Source organism: Betta splendens, chromosome 4 (genome assembly GCF_900634795.4).
Source record: "Betta splendens chromosome 4, fBetSpl5.4, whole genome shotgun sequence".
Taxonomy (NCBI): Eukaryota; Metazoa; Chordata; class Actinopteri; order Anabantiformes; family Osphronemidae; genus Betta; species Betta splendens.
Genome location: NC_040884.2, coordinates 22366027 through 22387696, shown reverse-complemented (window position 1 = coordinate 22387696; position 21670 = coordinate 22366027). Strand labels below are relative to the sequence as shown.

The 21670-nt window shown below is 51.9% G+C and overlaps 1 protein-coding gene across 2 annotated transcripts in view; it reads right to left on the bottom strand.

Moving 5' to 3' along the window:
* Positions 1-3962: 3962 nt before the first annotated feature.
* LOC114853318 (cadherin-20-like) overlaps positions 3963-21670 on the bottom strand; it is a 44906-nt gene continuing 27198 nt past the window's right edge. Inside the window, exons 1-12 of one of the 2 annotated variants that reach the window (XM_029146558.3) lie at positions 19634-20060; positions 15101-15413; positions 12417-12711; positions 12221-12340; positions 11191-11358; positions 10304-10491; positions 9839-10092; positions 8218-8354; positions 6988-7109; positions 6792-6909; positions 6441-6692; positions 3963-5354 (exon numbers count right to left, since the gene is read on the bottom strand). In XM_029146558.3, coding sequence (XP_029002391.1) covers positions 4837-5354; positions 6441-6692; positions 6792-6909; positions 6988-7109; positions 8218-8354; positions 9839-10092; positions 10304-10491; positions 11191-11358; positions 12221-12340; positions 12417-12711; positions 15101-15319 — 2391 coding nt within the window. In that variant the 5' untranslated portion in view covers positions 15320-15413; positions 19634-20060 and the 3' untranslated portion in view covers positions 3963-4836. Of the gene's footprint in view, positions 5355-6440; positions 6693-6791; positions 6910-6987; positions 7110-8217; positions 8355-9838; positions 10093-10303; positions 10492-11190; positions 11359-12220; positions 12341-12416; positions 12712-15100; positions 15414-19633; positions 20061-21670 lie in introns of those variants that run through there. The other variant, XM_029146557.3, reaches the window with a different exon arrangement.

Genomic DNA, 21670 nt, shown 5'->3' with positions numbered 1-21670 from the left:
ATTGTTCTTGCTGCAGACTGAACTGAAGCAAACTGATGCTATGATGCAAATGTGATGACCCAAACCGTAAAGTGGCTCCAGAGCCAACGCAGCCTCTGCTCAGACATCCTGGCTCTGACCTTTTCCAGCCCAGATGGGGCAGATGGACCGGTCCAGAGACCAGGGAGGAGGAAGTGACGTTCGCTGCACAGGAGATTTTCCTGCCGCACGCAGACGTTAGCGAGCTTTGCTGGAGCTCAGCAGGGGGCCAAGCCTCGCGTTCTGGGTGGAAGGAGTGACTCACGCACGCAGACGATGGCCGTGAGGAACAAACAGATGCTGGGCTTTATCGGCGGCGAGCACTCAGCCTGGCGCTGGGCTTTGAACTCAGCATTGTTCAGCTCGGGTTCCAAGCTTTCTTTCGAGGGCTCGAGAACCTGGAGTGTTTTTAAAAGCAATCATGTCCTGACCCGCTTCCCTCTGTTGACAAAGCCTACATTCTCCTGCAATTACACTTTAGGAACCTAATCACAGCGATTGACATGCACCGCCAGGACTCTCCCACTGACTCCTTGGCTTTGACTTAATTACTGGTTCAATAGACAAGGCCTGTGTCTCGGCTTCACGGAGGCTGTCAGGCCTTGAAGGGAGCGTGTGACGGCTTCATCTGGACTTGGACAGGAGCCTCCTCCTTGGTGGGACAGAGACAGGGAGGGATGGTAACGATAAGCTAAACTTGTCAAAGCTGCTGTTTAATTGGTCAGAAATATTGTTGTTTTGTTGTGTAATATAGAAATATTACACAACAAAAAGAAATGAAATAAAGAGCTTATAGCAGGAAACACTGCTTCCTGCTTCCACCTTTAAGCCGGTTGATCGTCTTCAGCTTCCTGTTCCTTTCTCCATTTGACTGTAATGACTCCCATCTCTGCCGTCACTCCTGTCCTGAGCGTCCTCACCGCTCCGTCTGTTTATCACTCGATTCAACACATATGTAGCCAAAAGAATAAATCTTCATGGTCTGAATTCAGCACAGCAAATTCAGACAATATAGATTTTTTCAGGTGTCGATAGATTGGAGTTATTTTTCACAGAGCATCAACGGTGACAGGCGGCAGAAGGAGCCGACGGCCTCATCATCCGCTGGGAGACGACCTTTCACAAATGAACATTAGCATAATTTTACAGCAGACTCACGCGTCCGTCCTCTCTCTCCCTCCGACTCTGAACACACCTGTGTTCTGTCACCTTTCAAAGAGCCATAAAATGAAATGGATTCCTCTGGAGCTGCCGTCTCCGTTTCACTGACATCTGTGCCGTTTGGCAACGCTTTCCTTCCACTGTCCCATCAGCGCCTTAATTTATTTACCCACTTATTGATTCAGAAAGTTCCCAGCCATGCGTGGCCCCGTGCAGATGATTGGACCACGCTGGAGTATTGACTGTGGGAACCTTTATTGTGCCATCATCACACAGGCCTCAGAGCGAGTTTCTGCAAACGCTGCGATTCTCATGCTCACAATCATAAAGGCAGACAAGCAGAATTATGCACACACACACACACACACACACACACACACACACACACACACACACTCAACACCTGCATCCCTCCACCCAGCACGCTTGTTTCTTTCATTCCCAGCTGAAATGAAGCGTGCAGCCAGGCTCGCTCGGTGCCGCTGCCTTTCTTCGCAGCCCTGCTCCAGCTTGTCTAATCCATCAGATGTGGAGAAAGCGCTGCGCGAGCTGTTTTCCTCCGAATCCCCCAGCGTCAAAGTCACCAGCCTGTCCCCAAGTCAGCGGCCTGCACACAATGGTTTTAAATGCTAATATGGGACCTAAACACTCCCCGGACAGAGCGGAGGACCGGTGTTTGAGCAGACACCAGGGGATCATGGGAGGTTTGATCCACTCCCATCACTCTGGACAATCTATGACCGCTCACCTTTATTTTGTAGTCTCTGTCTCTGTGGACAGAACATGAACCCGAGCAGTTGCAAGCGTGTATGAGACCATCAGGCTCGCGTCTGACCAGCGTCTGACCCTCTGAGGCTCCAGCTCATCGATCTGTTTACGCCTCTCGGCCTTAACGAATGCAGGGAGGAAGCTGCAGAGACAGCGTGGCGGATTAAAGGAGGTCACACTCCCCTCAGAACAAATGGGACTAATCCTGGGAATATGCATCACGCCGCTCGCAGGGAGACGCTCCAGCAGCCATTGTCGCTGCTCCGGAGGTGCTGCCTCCTCGTGTCCTCAGTCACGCTGTGTTTGACCCACAGACGTGTGCACACGGCTGATGTGGAGTCAGAGGTGAAGACGCAGAGCGCTGTCCACAGACTGGGCTTCCTGCTTCACGCTCCTCTCCTTCGTCAGCAGAGGTTATTTTCCAGCTACTCGTCACTCACTCGCATCAGCATCACCTTGAGCTCCCCGGCTCCTCTGAAGCATCAAGCGCCGGTCGACCTTCCTCACGCGCTGCACAGGCCTGGACATGAAAGCTTCCTCTGCCTCCATGACAGCGTAGCCTGAGGCCTAACCCCCCCCCCCACCCAACCCGCCCTGAGGCCTCTGCTTCCACCAGCTGACGTGAAGCAGAGCTTGTCGGCACTGACCTCGAGGAGGAGGCACAACAGGCAGGTGGAGGTCCTTCACCTGTCCTCCATCCCAGGCTGCTGTTCCCCCCACCCCTCACACCACTCCCCGGGGGGTCCCTGTCAGCAACACAGTCTAATGTCGCCTCTGTGGCTTTCACAGCAGCACTCATTCATTTCCACTGTTTTGACACTTGCTGCTTTAGAGTCTGAAGAATGTTGCATGGAACGAAAGAAGACAAGAAAACGCCTTTTCTTTCGTGTAATAAGTGAATATGCTCAGAGTCCGAGGATGATGGAGATGCCCTGTGTCGCTCCGCAGCTTAGCGAGATAAAGTGGAAATTAGCCTTTGCTGCACTGGTGAGAGAGGGAGGAGAAACAGAGGATGAAAGGAGACGGAGAGGCCAGAGCTGTGACTGCACGCGTGCGGTGGGTCGGGCCTGGACTTTCCCGTCTTTCCGTCCCATGGTTTCCAGCAGAGCGTGTGTGTTTTTCCACTTCGCATCAGGGGATGATCCACTGGGTCGGCGGCAGGATTACAGCTGGGAGGCTTCTTATTATCTTCCCCCGTTTGAGCTCCTTCGTCTGTTAGAAAGAGCAGCGGAGCTTAAGACAAATTACCCCTCAGTGTGTTCCGGATGGAACGGGCCAGGCAGATGCTGGCGATGGGGCAGACGAGGAGCGAGGGGAGAGGGGAGAGAGCTTGTTAGAGTTTAATTTATGCAGCGGGATGAGGGCAAGGAGTTGAGAAGGGCACCGAGGAGGAAAGAGCATCAAGGACACGGCTCCATCTGCTGACAAACGCTCTTCACCAGAGATTTGTGGCGAGACGCGATGAGAATCTGAACGCAGCAAATGTGAAGGCGTCTCTGGGGAGAAACTCAGACAGATGTGGACAAACCTGGGTCCTGTTAAATCCTCTGAGCCTTGTTGCTCATTTTGTCCACCTCTCATGATTATGATGAACTCTACGACGCCTTTGAGCTCAAACCCAAATAAAACCTATTAAATTAGTTGATATGCGCATGCTTTCGGCTAATAATGATTAGAAAGACACAGAACCGTGAAACATGGAGAAACACTGGAGCTAAAACAAAGGCAGACAAATGAGACGACCCCCCGCTGAGTCGAGACCTTCCTCATCACGCCGAGGATTCCAAGGCATTTAAGTGAGCATTTAAATCCGGGGAACGATACAGGCTCAACCGCTGAGCAATTTCACCGTCGAATGGCGCCCAGCAGGTGAGCCAGCTGCTGATTTTACACTTATTTGTGTTTTAAATGTGGAAATGGAAATGCGGAGCCGCGGTCGGCTGCTCCTGCTCCGCCGATGATCCGCTTCCTGCCCCGGGCCGTTCTGGGTCGTGTTCAGTGCCACACACCAAATGTTTCTTTTTTTTTAACCTTTTTATTACCAAGAATACAAAAAGTATCTACATTCACGTACCACTGACTGTAGAATGACGGACCACATGGATTTCAAGTAAACTCCACACAATCGTTTAGAAAAACGCACCTTCAGCTTCGTCCTACTTTGTAAAACCCTTTTTTGTCTTTTGGTCTTTTTGTGTTTGTGTGATTATAACATTTTTTCCTTTTTGTCCTTTTCTTGCATTTGGCACTTGACGCAGATGATCCGTGTCTGTGAAGTCGGACTGTGGCACGACGGTGGATCCAAAGGTAAAGGCGCTGATCCGGCTACAGGGACGGATTCTCCCAACACGGCCCCCGCTTTAATCTACATCCGCTTCATGGTTCAGAAATAAGAACAGTTATAATACAAAGAGCTAAAAAAACTACAAAAACAAAGCAAATAACCTGGAAAAGCTCAGCGTGTGCAGGAGATGCAGAAAACCTCAGCTCACACAGGATCCAAAACAAAGGCAGTCACATCATGTATGTTACAGCGTTTACACATTTCCTCATGGCAGCAGTGTCTGAAGCACCAAATAACTTATCAGAACGTATAAATACAGCACGAATAAATTAAGACCTGCGACAGATGACATTTCACAAAAGCAACGTCTGCACTTGAACGTCCCTCGTCGAGCTGCCCGCTCCTCCACAGACCTCTGAGCCACAGAGGGTCCCGCTGGGAGTTTACTGTGCTTTGCCTCGCGGGCCGCCCGTCCAGAACTGAACCCAGGCCTTCGAGGCTACAGCAGGTTTTCAAGTGCTACAGTCCAGGAAGGGACGTCTGTCCGCTCGTCTCCTCGTGTGTTGGAGTCCGTCTCCGATTCAAAAGGCAACGTCTGCTGTGTTCTACCACGTGGGAGGAATGTTTGTCTCCAGCACCCCGTACATCTCGGCCAGCTTCTTGAAGCGAGGCCCCCAGTCGTTGAGATAGTCGTACTCGTGGTCGGTGTTGGACGTCCCGGACTGGAGCGAGCTGAGCGACTCGGCCACGGAGCCCTCGCCCTCGTAGGCGTAGGTCTGCAGGGAGTCGTAGGGCGGCGCGCACGGGTCCACGTCGGCCTCCAGCAGCTTGGCCAGCACGTACCCGTGCACGCTGCTGTCGCCGCCGCCGCCCACGACGCAGGCCTGGGGCACGTAGCGGGACAGGCTCTCGATCTCGGGCAGCATGTCCTGCCTCAGCTTGGCCAGCGGGTGGTGCGCCTCGCGCGGGTTCCACATGGCGGCGATGTCGAAGGCCTCCGTGTCCTCCTCGCCGCCGCCCTCGTCGTCGTAGCGCACGATGTTCTCGTGCACGTTCTCCTCCTCGTCGCACAGGTAGGGCTTCTTGCGGTGCGTCCGCAGGGAAAGCATGAGCAGGATCATCACTGCAGAGGAGACGCAATGAACAGGTTCAGGTGAGACGTGGCGCTGAGGTTCACGGCTGGTGGCGCCGAGTCCTCCGGAGTCAGATCTTTTATGGTATTTTATACCGTTAAGAGACAGGTTGTCTCAGTCTGATCTATATCCTTCATGTGTGCTTAACAATGCATTCTAAAGCATAGAGAGGTGTAAATGTTCAATTTTGACCTTCAGTGAAGTCTGAAGTCGTTTTTAAAACGTTAAATTCTGTTCTGTTCAATCAGTTTTACAGGTTTATTCTTCATTTGGATAACCGGTTTGGATGAATAATTCACTCAAAGTCAATATTTGCTTTTCAAGAACATTAATTATTCTTTCTTTGGGGTATTAAGTAGCTTTTGTTTAGAAAATGGAAAACTGTGGTTTGCCTGTATTATGGTCTGCAGCAGCGCCCCCTGCTGGGTGAAGCAGAGACCTGTCCTGCCTCCGTCATCGTTTTCTCTGTCGGGTTTTAGCCCGATCAGAAACGTTATTAATGTCACAAAAACATTGATAAACGTGTTAGGTAGGTTGTACAAAGTCATGATGTAGAATAAATCTGTCTGTAGGCTGTAAATGTTTGAGTATTAGAGCGGAGGGTCTGCTCCTCGCTGCTTCACTTACGATAGGGAAATGAATAAATTTACTGATTTTTACCCAGGAAAATGTCAAGATAATTAAAATTTTAGAGAAAAATATTTCATAAACTTTATAGCACATCGTGGACAGATATGGATTTCTATGTTATGTTTTTGCAGTGAGGCCCCGCCTCCCCTGACGTCACTGGCCTCGGCTCAGCTCAGCAGGTTTAAGTGGATCTCTTCCTGGTGCCAGCTGTCCTGCAGTAGAACCTTTTGGTTCTGATACCGAGCAGGTGGACTCACGCTGCTCCTCCTGGGAGGCCGGGCAACTTCGCCTGATTCACACTCATCTGCTTCTTAAAAAGATGTGAATCTAAACATTTCAGCGAGTTTACATCTTTTTGTGTCAGACTGCATCACTTTGACCTCGTTAGTGGGAATAAAACATTTCCTGTTTTCCCCCACCGGCTTCTGCCGAGGATCGTAACTCACCCAGCAGCACGAAGATGCAGGCCAGGATGGCGATGAGCGCTCCTCGGCTCAGGCTGGCGGGGAGGCTGTAGGCCTCCGCGTTGCACGACATGACGTTGCCCTCCTGGTTGCAGCTGCAGACCCGGATGGTCAGCGTGCTGGTGCTGGTCTGGACCGGCTGCTCTCCGTCGGAGATGAACAGGGGCAGGTAGAACACGGTCTGGTCCTGCTGCGACCAGCCTCCGCGGCGGGTCAGGATCCACGCCGTGTTGTCTGGAGGGAGATGAAGAGGGGACAGCATGATGGATCGCAGGTCCAGTAGGTCCGGATGGTACCGCCCACCACTGGATGGATGATACCGACACTACCAACCTTGGTTGTCTCTCAGCGTGAAGTTGGGGTTGTTTGCAGCCTCTGGAGCCAGACTGTAGTAGAAGTGTTGTCCCCCCATGGGCTCGTCCGGATCCACGGCCGTCACCGTCTGGATCAGCTGGACACACACGCGCTCGTGTCACACCACCTCACACACAGCCACCGCGCACGTGGCGCTGGACTCGTGTTCACCTACCTGTCCCGCCTTGGCGTTTTCACACACGTACGCCTCCAGGTAGTGCGTCAGCGACGGGGGGTTGTCGTTCACATCCAGGACGCGCACGGCCACCGACGCGCTGGCGATCTGCGTGGGGTTATCTGCAGACACGCGGCGGAGGAAGCGGTGAGACGCTTAATCTTCCCCTCATTTACAGGGCGCCTGCGGCGCATTAGAGCTCCTCCAGCACCAAACAGGAATTTGCATACTTTAACCAGCTGTGTAATAGGCAGCGGAAATGCAATTAGTGGGCAGTAACTACTTTCTCAGGTTCCATCACATGGTCGATCAATCAACGCCCCGAGTCGGTGTCGCCCCGCGCGCTGCTCCCGCGCGCCGCTTCGAGTCAAAGGAAACGACTCTGCCGGCGATTCACCTCAGCGGAGCGGAGCCGGTGGCGGGAAAAAGTCCGGCGCACAAAGCAGTTCAATTAAAGTGTGAACAGCAGCTGAGCGGCTTTAACAAATGAGAGTTTTGTTCCATTAAATTAAGTTCTAATGGGCAATTTTTCAGAGACTTTCTGACGTGTCACAGCAGGAAGGCAATGAAATAACGAAATGCAACGCTTAGAACGGACATTTCCTATTGTGTATTTTATTGTAGTGCCTATAAATAAAACTAAATAGAGCACGTGTGTTGTTATTAAACCATTACGGGAATAAGTTCATGTCATGGGTCGCTTCGCTGCTCTCTCCTCCGCCCGCCCTCTCGTCCTCTCCGTCTCCATCACATCTTATTAGCCACCGAGCCGGGAGTTATTTCTTTAGGCATTAATTCAATTAGCGTCTCCTTTTAGGTGCGTCTACCAAGCGAAGAGACCGGCAGACAAACAAACCAAGTGAGGAGGATGAAGGTGACTTTGAGCTGTGCGCGGGTCTGCGGGGCGTCGCCGCTCCAACCTTACGCAACTCAGCAGGGGTTGTTTGCCACAATCACCGGTTCTGCGTCTGTGAATGTGTATTCACCCATTTGTTGTGTGACTGAACTCACTGCGCAAATCTCCTTCACAGCAGGTTGGCTTTGTTTGTAGTCAAAGCACTGACACTAAAACGCGCAGGATTTCCACAGAAACTTATGACTAATGGAACTAAGAGCCGGTCAAGGCCCACGGCCGCCCGTCCCGAGCCTGGTTCTGATCCGTAGCCTGTCCGAAGGCCTCTATGCAGGCGCGTGCTTGGCTTCATGTGACTGTGTGAGTGCAGGACGTACTCATCTCCATGGCGAGGACGGTGATGTTGTGCCATCCAACCTCCTCTCGGTCCAGCGAACGCACCGTCATCAGCGACCCTGACGTGATCTCAATGTAGAAGTACTTCCCCAGGTCGCTGGACCTCTCGATGGAGTACCTAGTGACACAGAACGTAAGCATCAGTAAGTGTATGGACACACACACACACACATGCACACGGCTCAGCCTGTGTGTGTGTGCGATAAGGCAACAAGCTGGCGGCTTCTGGAGTCACAATGAGAAGAAGGAGTTAAGGCTTTATCTCTGCCAAGCCTTGGCTCGTCTCCTGCCACGACCCGCTGCTTTCCCCACATACGACAGCCACACACACACACACACACACACACACACACACACACACACACACACACACACACACACACACACACACACACACACACACACACACACACACACACACCCTCCAGGCTGTGGAGCTGACACACACCCCGGCGGCTGCTTCATTCACCTGGAAGAGGTACAGGTGTGTCTGTACCAGGTGATGAAGCGAGCAGGAAGTGATCTGATTATTCAATAAAAGCAGCAGGTTTAAACTCCAAGAAGAACTAATTGGATTTATTTGTCACAGTAAAGGTCAAGGTCAATGTGTCCTCTGTTCCTGACAAGCTAAGGGGAAAACCTCTGTTTGACCTCTGGTGTGAAAGGTCAAAGCAACACTGAGGTGTTTGGAATTTTTGTGGGTTAAAAGAATCAAAGCACAGATGTCATCATAGCTTCTGGGGAATTTTTTTGATCATCTTCAGCAGCTGTTAACATTTGCAGATGTTGATTGATTCGAGGCCTGTGCTGATATGTTGTGTCTGAGCTCCCACAGGAAACAGCTGTGACGGGCACATCCACATCCCTGGAGGATTTCTATTAATATCACTGCTCCACAGTTGTGAGGACGGCCGGTGTGTGTGTGTGTGTGTGTGTGTGTGTGTGTGTGTGTGTGTGTGTGTGTGTGTGTGTGTGTGTGTGTCCATGTCCCCTTATACTGCGGCCATTCTGCAGCTGGTAAATGTAGATGTAAGAAGGGAACGAGACAGAGTGACTGAAGGTCACCTGCTGCTTGTTGTCGTTATCTGTGATCTGATGATGTCGTTGCTGCTGCAGCGTCTCGGGCTTCAGCTCTTCAATGTCACCCTCAGCTATCTGCTCCTCCTGCCATAACTCAGGCTCCAAAAGAGCTCTTAGATGTGTGACGGCTTCAGGAGGTTTCAGGGAAACATAATATTCAGATTAGAGCTTTCGCTGTCTCAGCGGCTCTGATTCCTTCTGCAGGAATTACAGGGTGTCTGTGACCTGTCGCCAGTGAAGGTCTTCAGAAACGTGGGCTCAGAGCAGTGGTTTCCCAAACAGAGTAAAGACTATAGAAGGGCAGGTGTAATTCCATTATGGACCCAAGCTCATGATGTCACGTTACCGTGTTTGTTATGTTACAGAGTTCACAGCCGTCTTTGCAGCACAGTCATCCTGTGTTTAGTTAGAGTGAAGCTAATCAGCTGTTTATCGTCCTCATCGCTCAGAAGCCGTGTTGTGATGCCTCCCTCTGCTGGCGACCCGTTGACACTGCACCAGCAGAGCTCGCGTGTCCCTCACCTCACAGTGTTGTTGGCGGCGTCAGGGTCCCTCGCAGACACCGTCTTCACCAGCGTCCCGATCTCGGCGTCCTCGGGCAGCTCGATGTAATACGAGGGCAGGTCGAAGTACGGCGGCTCGTCCACGTCCTCCACGCTCACGTGCACGATGGTGACGTCCTTGAAGGGCCCGCGGTGGCGGAAGCCGGGGTCCACGTGTGTGTTGGCACCTTCAACCTTCAGGGTGTAGCTGGGTTTGCCTTCGAAGTTCAGCGGCTGGTGGACGGAAAAGTTGGACAGATCGCGCTTTGGAGTCAGAGCTGCCAGTAAATAATTCAGTCAACACGGGTTTGTGCCAGTGAAATGTTTAAATCATTGTGAATAAGCATGAGAGGCTTCAGCTCACCAGTGCAGACATGTGAATGCAGCTTGTCTGCATCAGGGCTGTGGACTGAAAGGAACCTGTCCTCTTTATCTGCTCGTTTACCTTTTTTACTGTGATGATGCCAAAAAGGTTGGTGGGGTCAGTGATGATGTCGAACGTGTCCCTCCCGTCTCCGTCGATGATGCTGTACTTCATCTCAGCGTTGACCCCCACGTCTCTGTCCTTCGCCCAGATCCGTCCGACCACTGAACCCACCGGCACCGACTCTGGGACGCTCATCTGGTACAGCCCTGCGGAGACGCATCAGCAGAGTCACCCCTTTGCAGCCGCTGCGCCCTTCTCGCCTCTAGAGGGAGCCAAACGCCTTCCCACGCTCTCAGGCAGCCCGATGAACGGCTCATAAACACCTCAGAAGTGGGTTGCGCGCGGTCCGTGAACGCACCGGTCTGCTTGAATCTCATCTATCATTTAGCCCCAAAGAAGAGACGACAGCTGCCCAATTTGTGGCGCTCCCTGCAGTCCACGGCGAAACGCCTGCAGTTAGTGCCTGACAGAGGGAAATCCCCGAAGCTCTTCAAAGCCAGTCAAAGTTCCATCCAAGTGATGGCACTAATTGGTGGAGGGCCGGTGATGGAAGGGGAAGTGGACAGTAGTGGCAGCAGCGGGCGTTTTCTTTGTTCATGAGTGAAGCCACCCGTCGGTCATGCTGAGGTGACCGCGGCCGACGAGACAACCCCTGACCCCAGGGGGTCCATAATAAGAGGAGGCTGCGGGGGGGAGGGGGCGGGTGACCAGGCAGCGGTGGCCTGAGGGGTCAACGGCTCAGAGCTGCAGGGAAATGAGGTGAAAGCAAAGTGTCATCAACCTGGTGTCGCTTTGGATGTTGACGCACGGGACTGGTACGCTGCACACGTGACACTGCTGCTGCGGGAACGCGTCCGGTCCCCGCGGCTCGGAGCCTCGAGTGTGGCGCGAGAGCACAGACTTACTCTGGTCAAACATGGGCGGGTTGTCGTTGACGTCGCTCAGCGTGATGTTGACGGTGGTGGTGCCGGCGAGGCCGCCCAGCTGGCCGCCCATGTCCTTGGCCTGGATCAGCACCGTGTAGTTCTCCCGCGTCTCCCGGTCCATGTCTGCCAGCGACACGCGCACCACGCCTGAGGGGAAGACGGAGAGACGTGAGCTCCGGCGCCGTTCCAGCCAACACGGGGAAAAACCTCACTGAGGCGGCTCCAAGAGCGGCACACGGCTGCAGTTTCCTGGGTTGCAGTGAGATATTCACAGTTTATTTTGACATGTTCTTAATCACGCCGTCAGATGCTCGTTTTTCAGTGACGGACAGCAGCAGCAGAATGACCAGTGGACCAGAAAATAGCTAGCATGCTAGCTGGGTGCAGCCTTTAAGCTAAGCTAATGGCTTCCTGGCCTGGCACATGCTCTAGGATCACACAGTGAGCTTGATGTAAATTTGCATAAACTACACGCCTCTACTACTGTAAAGATTTTGCAGAAAACAGGCGACGGCCGCTTCATGACTGTTGTGCTTCACGCAGAGACTGATCTGATGTTTTGGGGAAAAGTTTGCTGAAGCACTCGATGGCTCGGCTCCGCAGGGCTGCCGGTCTCATTCTGTCCTCATTTTCGACAGAGGAATCGCACTTTTGAGCTGAACTGCGGAGTGGCAGGAGTCTGAGGTAGCCTGAGACTGGCATGTTTCAGACGCGCGTTGGTTAGTCTCGTAGCAACAGCAGGAGCCACGCTGGGCTCCCCGCGCTCGGAGCTGGTGGGTGAACGTGTAGTATACGCGGCTCAAAGTGCAGATACACCGTGGAACAGAGTTAGAAACAAGGTGGGGTCCAAACAGTGCTAAATGAGACTGTCAGAGGTGGGGCTGTCGTCAACATCATTCATGCTCATTACACATTCACACGGAGCTCATGAAATAGTCAGAGCGGCTGGCGAGTGTGAAGGCCCTCATGTAAACAACAAGCGTTGGTTTCCCTGGTTACCGAGTCGTACCAGTCTTGGCGTCCACAGAGAAGTACGGCTGGCCCTCCAGGATGCTGTAGACCACGCGGGCGCTGTTTCCGTACGTGGGGTCATCGGCGTCGGTCGCCGTCAGCTGGATCACAGATGTTCCTTTAATAAAAGGAATGGAGGGAACAGTGAGAATCAACAGGACACGACCCAGCTGTGAACCTGGAGGGGACTTTACCTATTTTGGACATTTCCGGCACAGTGGCCTGGTACGGGCCGTCCAGGAACTTGGGCTCGTTGTCATTGATGTCCTGGATCTTGACGATGAACTGGGACTCTGGCTCCAGCGGACTGTCCGTCAGGCGGTTGCGGGCCTGGGCTCGGAGCACGTACTGAGACTTCACCTCTCGGTCCAGCCTCTGGATGGCGTGGATGTCCCCCGTGCTGTCGTCGATGGTGAAGGTGGTGCCGGCGCCGTCCCCCGTCAGGATGTATTTAATGGAGCCATCGCCTTTGTCCATGTCTGAGTGGAGCTGTTTCCACAAAGGAAAAATCAGCTTATGCATTATCTTAGAGACATCAGGGGGGATTGGGAAGCCTCTGAACCGCTGGGGTCAAATCCTGCAATCGGATCAGGCGTGAAAACACTGCCTGACGTTTTTTGAGGGCATTCAATTAGGCCGCGGCCTTCTGGATTTAGAACAATGCAGCCTGAAGTGAGGCCAAACAGTGGAAAGTTCTAGACTGTCCAAGTCAGATCTCAGTCCAACTGAACATATGCAGATCAGATGCTGTCCTAAAAATGTGTGCAGTTCATTGTTCATTCACATCCTCCTGTTGGGTGGAGGATGCGTCTGTGGGTAAATGAACCCTGGGCCCTCGGGGGCCGTGTGTTGTTATAAGCATACCATCATACTCCAGCTGTAAGGAGGCGTCTAATCACAGCTTACAGCCCGTGTGTTGCCATCAGCCCCGCGGAGCAATCAGAAGCATTTTGTGACCCATAAGTGCAAATGCCAGCTCGCTGATGTGCAATCATTCTTTGCTGTGTACTTAGAGGGTTCCTGCATATGATGAGTGCTTGCTGCCATCACAGTAGCAGAATCAAATTAAATGCCCCCTCTGACGTCTGACTTGCATATAATCAACAGTCGACTTTGACTCTACAAAGCTCCTTTTTGAGGCTTTTCTGTCGTCCGGGGCCATTAAGTGAAAGGACCACGCTGAGGTTGTCAAACGCCTCACAGTGCAGAGCAACGTTTGTTGTTGTTGAGATAGTTCAGCGTCACCTTTCCCAAGCAGCAGACGAGGCAGCTTCCCCTATCTCTACGGACAACACACCCACCTGCCCTCGCTCCTGCGAAGCACCGTGCAGCCCAGCTCGGCCCAGAATAGATTTTTTAATCAACATCCCATTGTGAGCTTCATCCCCATGCCTCATGGTGATATACTGTATCTCAGGCCAGCGCTAGTGATCCTTCCTTTCCACCGAAGCTTATGAAAGGGGGGAGTTTGACACTCAGGCTATCAATTACCTGCTCCGTCTTACCCCCGGCCCAAAGCCCAAATGCTCCCCCGGCTCTGAACACTGAGTTCTTCAACTGAGAGGAGGCGAGCTGGGCTGAGCTGGAGGTGGAAAAGCAGGGGGCTACGCTAAATCTATCTGCTGCTTTGTCATATCCCACAATGGCTTTTTGCCTTGAGTGGCTGTCTGGGTAGTAGCCCAGCCTGTCAGAACCACTTATGTCATTCAGCCAGGAAAAATTAGGGTGGAGGGCTCGAAAAGAATCAGTAAATGGAAAAGAAGAAGAGGTTAGATAGAAGTGACTGTGATGCTGAGTAAATTTTTATACCCCATAAGCAGATACAGTACTTTATTCTACCGCTCTGATGCCGCTCTCCCAGGACTCGTTACCCTTCTATCCGCTGGAGCATGAGAGTTTTTGGAATCCTTTGGAATCCCCGGTATTCCCGAGTGGTGGCGGTAAAATTATTCCACGGCGCTAATTAGCCGGGTTTGCATCACTCCCAAAGGGAAGTTTCACAGGATGAGCGGTTAGTGTTACTGTGTCTTAAAAGTCGGCAGGAAAATTCCATCAAAGGTCTGGAATCAGAGGGTTAGCGCTGCGTGTGCTCCGTGAGGTCCTACGTCTGAGTTCTGCTCCGATCAAGAGCTAAGAGCTCAGAGGTAGCTGCTTATTATGATGATTACTGAGACGGAGTCCGACTGGAAAGTAAAATCTATCACACATAAAAGCAGGCGATGTCGACTAAGTCACTTAAAGCTACAGCTGTAAGATTTTCCAATGTTTTTAGTAGAAATCTGTTCTAAATGTAAAATTACTGTAATTCTTTGATCCTGTACAGAATTTCTGGACTAAAGAGCTTCAGTGTAGCTGTAATGGCAGCTTCCGTTGCAGCTTATGAGGCTGCTGATGATGTCCAGCCTTACTATCGATCCGATGTTCGCTCCCTCACCCCTTCCTCCCCCTCCTGCACTGACCGAGTGCCGTCCTGGTTTGAGACAACGAATCTTCGGTTCTGGCTCTGGTTCTGTCCTGGTACCGACTAAACCTACACCCAATGTTTTGCATTCAGCTACTCTGCTCTGTTCCAGCAGCAGATGACCTCCGGGCTGCTGGGTTCCCCTATAGCTCTGGAGTTAGTTCAGCAAGTTCCGGTGGAGTTTTGAGGGCACGCGAGGCTCCACAACAGGTGCGTGAAGTGGAAAGGTCAGGAGGAAAGCAGATGGCCTGCTGGGCCGCAAACTCGTACACTTCGCGTTTCCTCGGGTTAAACCTTTACGTGTGCACTTAGGCACCGAGGCTAAAGCTGCCCTGCTGTAGGAGACTGCATTAGCTTTAGCTGCTGCTACCCCCCCCACCGGGCGCCCGTGTGCATGTACCCTGCAGCATTACTGACCTTTCCGATATAGAGGGGCTCCAGTCCGGTGTACTCCTCCAGGACGAAGAACTGGTTCCACACCCAGCCTCGCTTCACCCTCTGCAGCGGCGCCGAGCCGCCCGCACGGTCCTCCTCTGCGAGCCTACCCAGAAGGCTGTGGGGCAGAAGGGTCAGAACGCACAGGGCCACGGGGAGCAGTGCGGCGGCGGCCGCTGGCAGATGGAATCGGTCTCCCATGGCGAGGCGCGGATCTGAAAGGACTTCCTCTTTCTCTCTTTCTTCTGGGGTGCACTTGTTTCCTGGCTCCCGTCTTTCTTGCTGTTGTCGAGTCCTGGAAGCAAAAACAGGATTTGACAGATGAGTCTCAGATTTGTGTCCTGCTGGACATCATCCTTTTGATGAACACTGAGCCCAGTGTGTGTTGCGCTGCTGGAGTCCTGCGGATGACACATTTTTGCTGTCTCTCCTCTGGCTCCACATCAGTTCTCCACCACACAGATTTACTTGAGCTGTGGTGAAAGTCAATTTCACTGCCGTTCAACATAGACACTGTTTGTGCTGCTTATTATTGTGATAGTGCAGGCAAACGTCTGCTACGACGAAGGCATCAAATCTTTCTGCAAAGGTGACGTTTGTAACAGAGTAAAGTTTTATGTGTCAAATGAACAGTTGATAATAATTCACACCAAAGAGATGTTGTTTGAAGCTAAACTAAGCAGTTAGCTTTAGCTCCATAGTTTACGGCTTATAACTGCACAAAGTTCTGTTACTGGACTAATACCAGCATTTGGAAGCTGAAGCAGAAAACAAAGGACTTTTAGGATTTGCACGTCGTCCAGAGGAAGAAGTGTGACCACAACCTTCCTCTCCTCCTCAGACAGGTGAGCTCCTTCACACCTCCTGCAACAGGCTCGGGGGTGTGATGTTCCAGGACGCCAGCGTTTCTGTTCACTCACTCATTGCAAGTGTACCGCGTGGTTTCGAAGGCCCTCGTGGCGAAGCTCTCTAAAAGCCGTCTCCCGTTTGATACGAACATCATACGAATCTTTAAGAGCAGCGAGGTCAGTTCCACGAGACGCACTTTCTAAGGTCGGACATCGATTCTGGGCCAATCGATGGTGCGTTCGCATGCAGCGCACGGCGCCTGTGCTGCCTCTTTTCATCTGCATCTTGTTTTTATGCATTAGGAGGACGGCTGCATCTGCATTAACGAGGCCAGGGGGGAAAAAACGGGTGGATTTATGGTCAAAAAGGCGAAAAGAAGGGGCGAGGCAAGAAAAACCCAAGAGGCCGTTGGCAGGGGAGATGGAAATTTGGGGGCTGAAACAGCGGAAGAAAGGGAGACTGAGTTGACTCCATTATGTTTTGTAAGAGTCCATTGTGCTGCTGCAGACTCTCACTGAATCCCCAAACTCAGTTAATCATTGTTGAAGGGCTGCATTGTCAGCGGGAGGCTGGGCCCAGTGTTGTGCAGAGACAAACCCGGCGAGGGCCGCTTGGCAGGACGGCTGACACTTGACCCGGCTGCTCCGCTCCTTTCTGCCTATTCAGGGCGCCCGGTTGCCATTATGAAGTAAAATTAGCTCCCCGCTCTTTGCTCGGCGCTCAGCTCCTCCCCCCGGAGGTCACGGCGAGCACCCGGGCGTTTTGCTCCGTTTTGTGGCACCTAATGAGCTGACATGCTACGCGATTGTGCTGGTAAAACAGTTTTGCTCAGCTAATGTGGTGGCATCGCGCCTGTTTAAGAGAAAAGCAGATGGCGTTTGTCAAAGAGGCCGGATGGAGGCGAGGATGGGGGTGAAGGCACGACGTGAGGAGTGAGGTGGAGCATCACATGAAAAAGCTTTGCCAGACTTAAAGCCAGGAGGTATTTTCCCACCCAGCTGAAACATTCTTCCCAGTTTAAAAATCAGCTTTTGTGTGCGAACGAAATTGTCAAAGCGGCAGAAGAAGCAGTAAATCATACATTTTCTTTTCTTTCATCTCGGTTTTAAAAAGCAACAACGCCCTTAAAGCAGAGATGTTTGCTGAGGGAAGGGGTGAGTGACAGTCGGAGTCGGTGATTGTCAGGAGCAGCAGCTGGTGTGACAAAATGATGGCCCATATTGTTGTATCATCTTAGTCCAAGTCCACCTGCTGCTCCATTAACTGCAATCTGACAACAACAGGCTCCATCAAACAGCTCCATGCCACGAACAGAGAGGTGAAGGTTTCCTTCCAGTGGAGACAAATAAAGAGCGGCTCCGACTGACCGGTCCACTGAGCTGCAGCAGGATTCATCATCTGACTCCACCTGTTGAGATTAATGAGCCGCTAATGGGCTGAAAACGTCTGTGGCATCGCCTCCTACGACTCATCACTGCTTGAAACATCTTGAATCTTAAATTCAATCCTCACAGACACAGATGTGGTCGATCGGGTCTTGGCATTAACCAAGTTTCTCATTTTGACAATAGAGGCTGAAACGGTCAGATCTGCGCTTCCCAGGGCTCAGCTCCCTGTGTGGTTTAGCTGCTACGTGGACATTCATTCAGTGCTGATTTCACAGTGTCCGTGTCTCAGATCCACTCATCACGTCCCTAAAGAGCGGCCTCCCAGGCTGTGGAAAAGGTCCCTAAACCTGGGTGGACCCGTGAAAAGGGCTCCACCCACTGTGGCAGGACAGCACGTCATGGCCAATTTGTTAACCACAATTGATTTTGCACGGTGGGAAGCGATGCCACCAGGAAGGCAGCGCACATGTGCCACCCAGTCTGTGAGGAGCAGGGCAAGAAGCCGGTGGAGGACGAGCTGGAAGTCTAATTTCACCTCCTCCTCAACGCTAATGTTTACTTACGTCTTAACACGTAATTGAATTGAAGCTGCAGCGTGGCCTGTGATGTGTGAGTGTGTGTGTGTGTGTGTGTGTGTGTGTGTGAGTGTGTGTGTGAGTGTGTGTGTGTGTGTGTGTGTGTGTGTGTGTGTGTGTGTGTGTGTGTGTGTGTGTGTGTGTGTGTGTGTGTGTGTGAGTGTGTGTGTGTGTGTGTGTGTGTGTGTGTGTGTGTGTGTGTGTGTGTGTGTGTGTGTGAGTGTGTGTGTGTGTGTGTGTGTGTGTGTGTGTGTGTGTGTGTGTGTGTGTGTGTGTGTGTTCCTTACACAGTGTGTGTGTTCCTTACACCATCAGCGCCTGCAGCCACGACCCGTCTCTCAGCTTCACGCACTAGTTTGTGTTGTGGTGAATGTGGCTCCTCTGTGGACGCGCGTCCGGGGCCTCGCGTCCCTCGGGACAAACTGTGGCACGAGGCCTTTGAGCCTGTGATTACTGATCCTTGCCTCCAGCCTCTCGCTGCCTGAGCTTCAGAAGTTTGCTCAGACCTCTGCTGCTCCTGCTTCTACCAGGAGGACTTTACTGTACTTCTGTACTTTGTTCTCTGCGGCTCCAGCATCTGTCAGACTCTTCAATTTCTTAATCCTTTCTCTCGTCGTGCGCCCCCTCCTCTCCTCCTCTCCTCCTCTCCCGGTACACATCGAGTTCATTCATCGCTCGGCGGAGGCCATAAAAGGAGCCTTGTCATTTATAGAGAAATTAAATCACACAAACTGGCATTCATCCCAGGCACTGGTGCATGGAAATGATGTCACCGTGCATGAGCGTCATCTGGACAACTTTGCAATCAGTGTCACTCCGCCGCAGATTAAACAGCCGTGTCTTGGGGACAGATCTGCTCAAATTAATATTGAACTCCTAATCTCTTTTGAATTTGGGGGATTTTTGTCTAAAAGGAGAATGGATGGGCAACTTTTATCTGCCACATGGCTCAGCCTGGAGAATCCGCTTCTCCTTTATGGTATCGCCAACCCAAGCACAGCCGCAGGAACCTGAAAGGCGTTAATGTGGAGGCATGTGCACAATGCTCATCTCTCGCAGAATCCTTCGCCGCCTTTCACCGACACTGATAATGGCAAGAAAAGTCCGTGGCCGCGGCGAGAGTGCACACGCCAGCCCTGGACTGAGCTTGCGAGACAGGCTTAATGGGTTTGATAGGGAAAAAATGAATCTGTCCTCATCTTGAGGAACCAGAAGCTCGGCTTAGGCTGAGGAATGAGGTCTGAATGCCAAGCAGGGGTCCGTAAAAGCAGATAGACATTCCTCCTCTTCAGCGTGACTTGTTTGATGTGGCGACAGTGCAGACGTGCTGAGAATCGGAGCCGGAGCGCGTGTTCACTAAACTTCTGTAACGTGCCACCGAACGTCCTCCCGACGGAGCACGGCGGGCCTCCCGGGTGCTCGCCGTGACCTACTTCTGCCTGCCAGCCTCACAACATGCACATAACACAAATTAACACAAAAATGAACTATTGATCAGGAGTGGGAATATTGCAGTCTCATTCACCTCAGCACTCAGTTGGAGCTGACACATCCCCAGTCACCCTTACACAACCCCCGCTCCTTGTTTACACCTTGAAAGTATTATTGGCATCTCTTATTGGCGCGAGCGTGTTTCTAAACGTGACCGGTGAAAGTCGAAGATTATTATTTTTCTTTGCAGCGCGGGAAATTCCATGCCTTACCTTTTTATTCTTTTCAACTTTATTCCTCCTTCTCGGTCCTTCTTCTGTAAAAAACACTCATTTTCCTTCTTCTCTTATCTCTTTGTTCTTCTCTCCCTGTGCGCTCACTAAATTTCCCTTGTAAAAGTTGTGAAAGCTGCTGCCTGCAGTGCATCAGCTTCCCTAAAGTCACCTTGAGTCCACGCTCCTTCTCTGTGTCCTCTTTGTAAAGTTTCTATCTTTCCTGGTGTTGCTTCTACTCTGCGACTGCTTCTCTGCTCTGTCGACACACTCCCATCCCTGGTGTTGCCTATCTGGGGACCCAATCAGACTAAAGGACCAATTGTTCCTCTCTTTACAATCAGTGGGACGGCCTCCTCCGGCTCCGGTGGAATCCAACAATCTACAAGCACAGGCATGGGAAGGAGCAGCGGAGGGAGAAGAGGTGGTGGCGGAGGCCGGTGGGGGCGGATTGACAGCAAGAAAGGGGTGAAATTACAGCAAGAGAGGGAGCGAATGAAAGAGGTGGGGTGAAATCAGGCAAGGAAGGGATGGAGGAATGAGAAGAGGGACACACGCGGCGGCAGATAGCGAGGCAGAGTCTGAAGCCTGCACCGCAAAGTAACTCATTTCATCTCAGGGTATTTGCAAGTGAATAAAGTGACCAGTGTGGTGGGAAAAACTCAGGGCTGCAGGATCCTTGGATCACTGACCAGCGAAGTAGGAGAAAATCATCTTCCCTCTCACGCTGGCCACCCTGGCCTAATGCATTTTAATGAGCCGGTGTTGTACGCGGCCGGATGCGCGGACGGATTTATGGGCGTAAAAGAGCAGCATTATATTCCACCGCTCGCTCAGACACAGTCCAAGCAATTAGTTTTCCAAATTGGCATTAAAAGCTCTTGAAAAATTAGGTGCACGCCAATACACACAAAGAGTGCAGCGGGAGATTAGTCACGGTCCTGCAGATCTGATCCCTGTCGTGAAATGAATGCGGCAAACTGCTGCTGCTCCGATCCTTATTTTGGTGTCATTTCCTTTTCCTTACATCACGTATGGCGCTGCGGACGTGAGCTCCCAAAGTCCGGCGCTCCTCCACTATTTGCGGCTCATTGGGAACTTTGCTTTTTCCCCCACTCGACAACCCTTTGACTCTCCTTAATCTTCCTGACAGAGTAATTTGCTGTGTTGTACGGCTCTAAAAATACAGATGAAGGCTGTTGTCACCCACCGAGCCAGATGGTCAAAAGGTTGTACTTCTCCATCGGTTCAATATGGTTTTTTTTCTCCCTTTCAGCCTGTCCCTTTCAATACGTCGTCTTTCTCATTTGGCAGGTCATTCTTCTTTACTGGTCCCCCCCCCCGTCCCTGCTGGCCTCCCCACCGTCTTTGTCTCTTTGAAGACCTGACTGGTTAGTGCCCCGGCCAATCTATCAGCGAATGCCTGACTGGACCCCTCAGAAAGAGGCAGGGGCTCCCCCTTTGTTGGGGCGGGCTGCAGAGAGGGCGGCATTCAGGCCCAGTGAACAGCACCTTCCATCACTGTGGCCGGGCAGGGGGTGATAATTGGCAGAACAAATTGAAGCTATAGGACTAATAGAGGGGCTTCTGTCGGCCTTGGAGTCTGTTAAGGTGGTGGTCGCCTGCGTCCCCTCACAAAGGCTCCGATCCGCCGTGGCAATAGATTGGATACAGTCGTGTTCTGCTCGGTGCTGGACTTTAGTTTGCTACTATGCAGAGTGTTTTAGGGACACGGTGCTGTCACGCATCGGATCAACTACGCCCACTCTTAAGTCTGAGAGCTGTAGGTTTGTGTAGGTCACGCCTTGTTCCGTCACCTCCAAGTACCTTCAACCAGCACTTACAACAGCCGCGTTTCATTAGGAAGCCAGATTTCATGGCTGTTGGACTCGCTGATCCTCTGGGGAAGCATGTCTTCACAGCTGCTAATTCATTAGAAGCCCATTGATCAGCTCCTAAAGATGTTCTGTTTGTTGCGACCCCTTAAATAATCACATGAATTGTGTTGTTTAATCAGATTTTGGCGCACACATTCAT